General features: G+C 48.2%; 1 protein-coding gene across 1 annotated transcript in view; it reads left to right on the top strand.

Annotated features, from left to right (window-relative positions):
* LOC106605884 (small conductance calcium-activated potassium channel protein 2) overlaps positions 1-7,246 on the top strand; it is a 109,802-nt gene extending 102,556 nt beyond the window's left edge. Inside the window, exons 8-10 of the mRNA XM_045698956.2 lie at positions 4,035-4,162; positions 4,754-4,823; positions 6,684-7,246. Coding sequence (XP_045554912.2) covers positions 4,035-4,162; positions 4,754-4,823; positions 6,684-7,052 — 567 coding nt within the window. The 3' untranslated portion in view covers positions 7,053-7,246. The remainder of the gene's footprint in view (positions 1-4,034; positions 4,163-4,753; positions 4,824-6,683) is intronic.
* The last annotated feature ends 3,390 nt before the right edge of the window (positions 7,247-10,636 follow it).

The raw sequence follows: 10,636 nt of genomic DNA on the forward strand, positions 1-10,636 counted from the left end.
CTTGACTGCGGTGGACTCATGCTGATTAGCAGTGCTGCCAGGTCCTTTGTGCCCCTCAGACGGGAGGATAATTGTTTTGTTCACTGTACAGCATCTCTTTGAAGTCCTCATTCAATTTATGTCTTCAGAGATGTTCCCTCATTCAAAGGAAGGGGTTGAGGGGATGTTTCAGGCCCCTGTGTTGTAATTGCATAGCAACCAACTAAACCATACAGAATATACATAATGTACATATATAACAAGGCTAGCTAGGCATCCCTGGTGCTGGAGTTCCAGAAGCAGTGTGTTTTTCCAGCCATGCAGCACACCTGACTGTACTTAGCATCTAACACACTGAGCTAATTGATCCATCTCACTGATTGATACATGCTCCTCACTGCCACCCCCCAGGGTGTTCTACTGATTTAACAGTGCTCTTCAACCCTGGTCTTGGGGAACCACAGTGTGTGTGTGCAGGCTTTTGTTCTACCACAGCACTAACACACCTGGTTCAATGAATCAAGCTTGATTTGTTGAATGGTGTGTGTTAGAATGTGATTTAAAATGGCAGAGGCGGTGACTGTGACTCCTCCCAGGTCTCTCCTCTGACTCTCCCTAAGGACAGGTCTCTGTGTGAATGAATAGTATTGGGCTGTGGAGGCTGACTCTCCCTAAGGACAGGTGCTCTCGATTGTGCATCTGTAAACGTTTGTGAGTGTTTTTGGTGACAAGCCAAGTTTCTTCAGCCTCCTGAGGTTGAAGAGGCGCTGTTGCGCCTTCTTCACCACACTGTCTGTGTGGGTGGACCATTTCAGTTTGTTTGTGATATGTATGCCGAGGAACATAAAATTTTCCACCTTCTCCACTACTGTCCCGTCGATGTGGATAAGGGGTGCTCCCTCTGCTGTTTCCTGAAGTCCACGATCATCTCCTTTGTTTTGTTGACGTTGAGTGTGAGGTTATTTTCCTAGTAAAACTAAGTTTGCTGAGTAGAGTGTTGGAGGCTATTTTGTAAATGACATCGCCGAAGTCAAGGATTGGTAGGTTAGTCAGTTTTACGAGGGTATGTTTGGCAGCATGAGTGAAGGAGGCTTTGTGGCGAAATAGGAAGCCAATTCTAGATTTATTTTTGGATTGGAGATGCATAATGTGAGTCTGGAAGGAGAGTTTATAGTCTAGCCAGACACCTAGGTATTTGTAGTTGTCCACATATTCTAGGTCGGAACCATCCAGAGTAGTGATGCTAGTTGGGTGGGAGGGTGCAGGCAGCAATCGGTTGAAGAGCATGCATTTAGTTTTACTAGCATTTAAAAGCAGTCGGAGGCCACAGAAGGAGAGTTGAATGGCGTTGAAGCTCGTTTGGAGTTTTGTTAGCACAGTATTCAAAGAAGGGCCAGATGTATGCAGAATGGGCAAGTTGGGCAAGTTGCTGCAGGGGGTGCTGAGATGTTGGCCGGGGTAGGGTTAGCCAGGTGGAAAGCATGGCCAGCAGTGGAAAAATGCTTACTGAAATTATCGATTATTGTAGATTTAACGGTGGTGACAGTGTTCCCTATCCTCAGTGCAGTGGGCAGCTGGGAGGAGGTGCTCTTATTCTCCATGGACTTTACAGTGTGCCAAATCGTTTTGGAATTAGTGCTACAGGAAGAACATTTCTGTTTGAAAAAGCTAGCCTTAGCTTTCCTAACTGTCTGAGTATATTGGTTCCTGACTTCCCTGAAAAGTTGCATATCGCAGGGGCTATTCGATGCTAATGCAGAACGCCACAGGATGTTTTTGTGCTGGTCAAGGGCAGTCAAGTCTGGGGGGAACCAAGGGCTATATCTGTTCTAAGTTCTACATTTTTTGAATGGGGCATGCTTATTTAAGATGGAGAGGAAAGCACTTTTGAAGAGCAACCAGGCATCCTCTACTGACAGGATGAGGTCAATATCCTTCCAGGATACCCGGGCCAGGTCGATTAGAAAGGCCTGCTCGCTGAAGTGTTTTAAGGAGCGTTTGACAGTGATGAGGGGTGGTCGTTTGACCGCGGACCCAGTACGCACGCAGGCAATGAGGCAGTGATCGCTGAGATCCTGGTTGAAGACAGCAGAGATGTATTTAGAGGGCAGGTTGGTCAGGATGATATCTAAGAGGGTGCCCATGGTTACGGATTTAGGGTTGTACCTGGTAGGTTCCTTGATGATTTGTGTGAGATTGAAGGCATCTAGCTTAGATTGTAGGATGGCCGGGGTGTTAAGCATGTCCCAGTTTGGTCACCTAACAGTATGAACTCTGAAGATAGATGGGGGGGGGGGCGATCAATTCACATATGGTGTCCAGGGCACAACTGGGGGCCGAGGGGGGTCTATAACAAGCGGCAACGGTGAGAGACTTGTTTCTGGAAAGGTGGATTTTTAAAAGTAGAAGTTTGAATTGTTTGGGCACAGACCTGGATAGTATGACAGAACTCTGCAGGCTATCTCTACAGTAGATTGCAACTCCGCCCCTTTGGCAGTTCTATCTTGTCGGAAAATGTTATAGCTAGGGATGGAAATTTCAGGATTTTTGGTGGCCTTCTTAAGCCAGGACTCAGACACGGCTAGGACATCCGGTTTGGCGGAGTGTGCTAAAGCAGTGAATAAAACAAACTTAGGGAGGAGGCTTCTAATGTTAACATGCATAAAACCAAGGCTTTTACGGTTACAGAAGTCAACAAATGAGAGTGCCTGGGGAATGGGAGTGATGCTGGGGCCTGCAGGGCCTGGGTTAACCTCTACATCACCAGAGGAACAAAGGAGGGGTAGGATAAGAGTACGGCCAAAAGCTAAAAGAACTGGTTATCTAGTGCGTTCGGAACGGAGGATAAAAGGAGCAGGTTTCTGGGCGCGGAAGAATAGGTTCAAGGCATAATGTACAGACAAGGGTATGGTAGGATGTGAGTACAGTGGACATAAGCCTAGGCATTGAGTGATGATGAAAGAGGTTTTGTCTCTAGGGGCACCATTTAAGCCAGGTGCGGTCACTGCATGTGTGGGGGGGTGGAACAACAGGGCTAGCTAAGGCATATTGAGCAGGGCTGGAGGCTCTACAGTGAAATAAGACAAACATGATAAACCAAAACGGCAGTAGACAGGGTATATTGACATTAGGGAGAGGCATGTGTAGCCGAGTGATCATAGGGTCCAGTGAGTAGCTAGGCGAGCTGGAGGCATGGCGATTCAGACAGCTAGCAGGCCGGGGCTAGCAACAGGCTAGCAGATGGGCCTCAGGGGGACGTCGCAACGGGAAAGTCTGTTGAAACCCCCTCGGACGGTTATGTCAGCAGACCAGTCGTGATGGATCGGCGGGGTTCCGTGTCGGCAGAAAAGGGTTCAGGCCAATTGGCAGAAGAGGTAATTGAAGCCCAGGGATTGCTTGATGGAATCTCTTCGAACAGGTCTGTGTGGATGAATAGTATTGGGCTGTGGAGGCTGACTCTCCCTAAGGACAGGTCTGTGCGGATGAATAGTATTGGGCTGTGGAGGCTGACTCTCCCGAAGGACAGGTCTGTGTGTTGATGAATAGTATTGGGCTGTGGAGGCTGCGTCTCCCTAAGGACAGGTCTGTGTCGATGAATAGTATTGGGCTGTGGAGGCTGACTCTCCCTAAGGACAGGTCTGTGTGGATGAATAGTATTGGGCTGTGGAGGCTGACTCTCCCTAAGGACAGGTCTGTGTGGATGAATAGTATTGGGCTGTGGAGGCTGACTCTCTAAGGACAGGTCTGTGTGTGGATTAATATATTTTGGCTGTGGAGGCTGACTCTCCCTACGGACAGTGTGTGAGCAAATGTTTGTGGAGGGACAGAGAGAGTAGGGACTGTTTTACTCTCCAGGGGAACAGAAAATCAGAGGAGCGCGTTGACAGAAGAAGACATTGTCTGTGTGTGGAGGGAGAGATAGAGAGATAGAGACTAAGAACGAGAGAGAGGAAGATAGAGAGAGATGGGGCCGGGGAATAGGCCGGGTAGATCTGCTACCTGACTTGCTAATGTGTAACTGTGTGTGTGTGTGTGTGTGTGTTCTCTCCGTGCAGATAAAAAATGCTGCAGCCAACGTTCTGAGGGAGACTTGGCTCATCTACAAACACACCAAACTACAGAAGAAGATTGACCACTCCAGAGTCCGCAAACACCAGAGGAAGTTCCTGCAGGCCATCCACCAGTGAGAGCACACACCCATCACATCACTGACCCGCAGCCCTCAATACACTTCCATGTATTAACAACCCAGACATGTTGTCTAGTCTGTGGTTAGTTCCAGGACAGGAAACACTGCATTGTGATAGGTTGACAGGGCTGACCCAGCATCATTATGAGAAACATCCTGATAGAAGTGTTTACCTATTTCTAGCTAGCTCATCCATGATGAATAAAAAACGCCATTGACCATGCAAACAGTGGTTAACCTGTGTTAATTAGTTGTAGAGGTTGGCTAGCTAGTCTGACACCTGTCTAGACTGACATGAAAATAGATTAGACAATGATGGGTTTATACCAGCTCTGGAAGCCGAAGGGAACTCCTGTCTAGTGAATGGTGCTAACTGAAGCTGTTGGACCAGTTGGCTTCTACTGTATGTACTTCCTGGTCTGGTCTATGCTGTCTAATTCTAGAATCTGATGCTATACACCTGCTGCTAATCTAGCTGGGCTAATAACTGTTACCTGGCTGTGACCTAGCAGTTTTCTGGCTTAACTCTTTTGTGGATGTATCATCGATGTGTGTGTAACAGTGTATGTGTGTGTTTTTTTGCAGACTGCGTAGTGTGAAGATGGAGCAGAGGAAACTGAGTGATCAGGCCAACACTCTGGTGGACCTCTCAAAGGTGACACACACATCCCCCCCACACACACACACACACACACACACACACACACACACACACACACACACACACACACACACACACACACACACACACACACACACACACACACACACACACACACACACACACACACACACACACACACACACACACACACACACACACACACACACACACACACACGTAGAGCAATGCTATAGTACATGGACACTTCCGGATACAGAAAGCACCTCCTCCAAACAGCTAGGCTGCCCATAACAGCTGAGACGGAGCAGTAGCTCGCTAGTTACTTTGCTTTAGTCTTACTGTACTCAGGCCTGCAATCTGAAGGCCATGTACTGTTAGTCTATGTACGTGGCTGAGACTGCCACATATCAGTGCTACTAACTTGCGCTTATATCCAAAGCTGTCCAAGCATGATACGAGGGGCTGGTATTTAAGAAGCACACAAACACACACACACACACACACACACACACACACACACACACACACACACACACACACACACACACACACACACACACACACACACACACAAACACACCACATGCAATACCCTCTGACACACACATAACTTTGCCCCCCAAATATATCTCAGCATTCCGCTGTTTCCATTCTGACCCGTCTGTTTCTGTGGCTTTGTGTCTCCTAGCAACCGGAACAAGTGTTAAAAATGGGATGACAGAGAGAGAAAACGAGAGGAGAGAGGGAGGGGGTGTATTTCTGTTAATGTGTGGGTGTGAATGCGTGAGAGAGAGAAAGAGAGACAGAGAAAGAGAGAGGGTGGTTCGGTGTGTAGGTGGTGTGTGTGTGTCTCTATGGATCAGTGCCTTCTGCCACAAATATTTTCAATCGGCCACTCTTTACCATGGTTACGCTGCTCTGATGGGCGATGGAGGGTTGTTCTATCTACCTGTACTCTCTCTCTCTCTCTCCTTTCTTATTCAGCCCTAAACTCTCTCTCTCTCTTCTTATTCAGCCCTAAACTCTCTCTCTCTCTCTCTCCTTTCTTATTCAGCCCTTAACTCCCTCTCTCTTCTTATTCAGCCCTAAACTCTCTCTCTCCTTTCTTATTCAGCCCTTAACTCCCTCTCTCTTCTTATTCAGCCCTAAACTCTGTCAACTCTCTCTCTCTCTCTCCTTTCTTATTCAGCCCTTAACTCCCTCTCTCTTCTTATTCAGCCCTAAACTCTATGTCTCTATGGATCAGTGCCTTCTACCACAAATATTTTCAATCGGCCACTCTTTACCATGGTTACGCTGCTCTGATGGGCGATGGAGGGTTGTTCTATCTACCTGTACTCTCTCTCTCTCTCTCTCCTTTCTTATTCAGCCCTAAACTCTCTCTCTCTCTCTTCTTATTCAGCCCTAAACTCTCTCTCTCTCTCTCTCTCTCTCCTTTCTTATTCAGCCCTAAACTCTCTCTCTCTCCTTTCTTATTCAGGCCTTGACTCTCTCTCTCTCCTTTCTTATTCAGCCTTGACTCTCTCTCTCTCTCCTTTCTTATTCAGGCCTTGACTCTCTCTCTCTCTCTCCTTTCTTATTCAGCCTTTACCAGATGATAAAGCCCACACAGAGGGTTCCCTTCCTCACACTCACTCCTCTTCTCTTCTCTCTCTCTCTTTCTCATTCTCTTTTTCATGGCTCTTTTACTCAATCCTCCATATCTCTCCAGTGATTGGGTTAATTCTAATTGAAGTCTGTCAGTTCAGGAAGTAAACTGAAATAAAACAATTCACATCACTTCCTGAATTGAGTGACTTTAATTCAAATTTACTCCAACCCTGCTGATGTCATTCCTGAATGATCTCCCTCTCTTCCTCTCTCCCTGTGCGTGTGTGTGTGTGTGTACAGATGCAAAGTGTGATGTACGAGCTGATGTCGGAGCTGAACGATCGCAGTGAGGACCTGGAGCGGCAGATGCTGTCTCTGGAAACGCGGGTGGAACAGCTGACCTCCGGCTTCAGTGCCCTTCCTGCCCACCTGTCTGCCACGCTGTCTGCCCAGCACACCACCCTGCTCCACCTGCTCCGAGAGAGGGACTACAGAGGAGGAGGATGGGGAGGTGCAGGTGGAGGAGGGACAGCCCTGGTCCCTGTTGCTCAGCTGGCCCCTGCCCATGCCCTGACCCCAAGCACAACACTGGCCCCAGAGCCACAGCAGCCCCCAGAAGGAACCATAGAGGGCAGCACTAGTCCCAATACTAGCACTTCTAGTTGTTGAAGAGAGGAGGAGGAGAGGATGGGAAGGGGAAAGAAGAGGTGAGGGTAGAGGAGGAGATAGAGGGCCAATAAGAATACGGGATGAGGTCAGCCCAAATACTAGCAACTTCAGATGCTGCAGAGAGGAGGAGGGAGGAGGATGGATGGGTAAGGGAGGGTAGCCAGATGCCCAACACTAGCTCATCCAGCTGCTAAGGAAAGGAGTAGGGAGGAGGGGTGGGATAGGGGAGAAAAATAGAGGAGTGGGGGAAATGAGGGAAGGTGAGGGAAAGGATCAGAGATAAGAGGCTGTGAGAGGGAGGGAGGGAGGGAGGGAGGGAGGGAGGGAGGGAGGGAGGGAGGGAGGGAGGGAGGGAGGGAGGGAGGGAGGGAGGGAGGGAGGGAGGGAGGGAGGGCCAAGGAGGTGGAGGGAGGTTGGGAGAGAGAGAAGCCAAGGAAGTGGAGGGAGTTTGGAAGAGAGAGAAGGGGATGGAAACGGAGAGGGGGGAAAGGGGGATGAAGGGGGAAACAGATAACCAGGACAAATTACAGAGGTCTTTAATAGAATCCAATCTAATGAAAGGAAAACATCTCCCTCTCTTTTTCCATTCATCCCTCTCTATCCCTCTTTCTCTTCATCTCTTTCTCTCCCTCCATCTCTCTCCCTCTTCCCTCCCCTCCCTCCATCAGGAATTATTGACTATGACTTTTTGTCCTTATGATCTATTTTCTATCTAACTGCTACTTGTGTGGTAACGAGCATCCCTTTAATGAACCATTTAATCAACGACCATAATACATACTAAACACCACACACGCACGCATGCACACACACACACACACAAACACACACAACACACACTCTCCATGTAGTATGCCTACCTTTTAACACACACATACACACACACCATGGCAACATAAACACACCACAACAAAATACACAGCAAACACACACACACACACACACACACACAAAATAGCACACAATATTGCGCAGCATACTATAGTAGACTATAAAACACTATAGTATAGCCTATTACTGCCAAGCAGACAATGCACTAAGTCCAACTGAAAAGAACATACTGCCAGGCATTTATTACTTGACACAGAGAGCATAGACACGGTCCAAGGAAACACTACTGCCATATTTCCTTATGCACACACGTTCCCAAAACTCTGTTTTAATGAATGTATGCTATACATTTCAAACCACAAGCACACAGTTTGCACAGGGGCACAAATATGCCTAAACCCACACACATACACGCTGAACCACACCCACATGCGGACACACACACACAATCTACCAAAGTGCTCTCTCTCAAATGGACTACAAAAGAGAGGCAGAAGAGGATGTCACTGGGGAGAAGAGATGGGAAGAGGAGTTTCAGATTTCCTGACAATGTTTTTCAAGGAACATTGGATTTGGACTAGTACTAGTGCTTTATGGACTGCACTTTTCACTGTGCTCGATGGACTGCCATAGACAGGGAATGAAGGAATATTAACCAAACCATGGCAAGAGAGAAACGGTTGCTTACTAAACTTAACCCTGTAGACGAAGAGACTATATATGAGAGAATAATTATTATGATGTGATGGAATAAAATACTATTTTACTTCTGTAAGCCCTTTCTACGGAGACCATTTTGAAAACTGTCTTATAGTGACATTCTGTGGCCGGAATACTGAATTACACCCACTTGGAATATTGTACTGTACAGTATACTGTTACTGAAATCTACATAGCTTTGTATTGCTCAGTCTTTTCTACCATTACGATTTAACGGTTATAGCTAATATCTACTATTATTATACTATAGTATTCTTCTCATTCGTCCTGACAATTATGATAAGTGTATTAATAATAAACTTTAATAATAATAAGTAATGGACAAGGGAGGTGCGTTTGAGGGTGAAATTATTTTGTAATTTTATTTTATCAGAGATAATTAATAAAGTATATATCTATATAACATCACTGAGTTATTGGGTGAATTTTGGCTTGCCTGTTCTTTCTTCTTTCGAATCATTACAGTTTACCTGCTGTCATGCCCTGACCTTAGAGATCCTTTTTATTCTCTATTTTGGTTAGGTTGGGGTGTGACTAGGGTGGGTTATCTAGATGTTCTATTTCTATGTTGGCGTGATATGGTTCTCAATCAGAGGCAGCTGTCTATCGTTATCTCTGATTGGGGATCATATTTAGGCAGCCTTTTCCCACCTGTTGTTTGTGGGATTTTATTTTGAGTTAGTGCATGTTGCACCTCTGTCGTCACGGTTTGTTGTTTTGTTTATTGTATGTCTTGCATAGTTTCACATATTAATAAAGATGTGGAACGATACTCACGCTGCGCCTTGGTTCTTCTCTACACACAAACGTGACAGCAGATCCCACCAAAAACGGACCAAGCAGCGTGGCCAGGATGAGTGGACATGGGAGGAGATCATGAGTGGAGCAGGGCCCTGGACGCGAAGTGGAGAGTATCGCCGTTCAAGGGAGCAGATGGAGGCAGCAAGAGAGGAATGGCGACGATACGAGGAGTTAGAACAACAACGGAAGCCCGAGAGGCAGCTCCAAAAAACATTTGGGGGGGGGGGGGGCACACGGGGAGATTGGCGGAGTCAGGGTTTAGACCTGAGCCAACTCTCCGTGCTTACCGTGGGGAGCGTGTGACCGGTCAGGCAGCGTGTTATGCGGCGATACGCACTGTATCTCCAGTGCGCATTCACAGCCCGGTGCGCTCATTCCCGGCTCCCCGCATTTTCCGGGCTAGAGTGGGCATTCAGCCAGGACGGGTTGTGCCGACTAAGCGCTCCTGGTCTCCAGTACGTCTCCTCAGTCCAGGATATCCTGCGCCGGCTCTACGCACTGTGTCACCAGTGCGCCTTCACAGCCCAGTGCGTCGTGTGCCAGCGCCCCGCACTTGCGGGGCTAAAATGAGTATCCAGCCAGGACGGGTTGTGCCAGCTCTACGCTCCAGACCTCCAGTGCGCCTCCAGGGTCCGGTATATCCTGCACCGGTTCTAAATGTAACAGTGTAGGTTCCGTCCCTCTCTTCGCCCCAACCTGGGCTCGAACCAGGGACCCTTGCACACATCAACAACTGACACCCCACGAAGCATCGTTACCCATCGCGCCACAAAAGCCGCGGCCCTTGCAACGCAAGGGGCAACCCTACTTCAAGTCTCAGAGCGAGTGACGTCACCGATTGAAACGCTATTAGCGCGCACCACCGCTAACTAACTAGCCATTTCACATCGGTTACATAAGCACCAGGTCTCCAGTGCGCCTCCACAGCCCAGTACGTCCTGTGCCTGCTCCTCGCACTCTTCCTGAAGTGCGTGTCCCCAGTCAGGTACATCCTGTGCCTGCTCCCCGCACTCGCCCTGAGGTGCGTGTCACCAGTCTGGTGCCACCTGTCCCGGTTCCACGCATCAGGCCTCCAGTGCGCCTTCCCAGTCCAGAGCTTCCGGCGACAGTTCCCAGTCCAGAGCTTCCGGCGACAGTTCCCAGTCCAGAGCTTCCGGCGACAGTTCCCAGTCCGGAACCTCCGGCGACGTTTCATAGTCCGGAACCTCCGGCGACGTTTCAAAGTCCTTATC

Source organism: Salmo salar, chromosome 02 (genome assembly GCF_965601325.2).
Source record: "Salmo salar chromosome 02, fSalSal1, whole genome shotgun sequence".
NCBI lineage: Eukaryota > Metazoa > Chordata > Actinopteri > Salmoniformes > Salmonidae > Salmo > Salmo salar.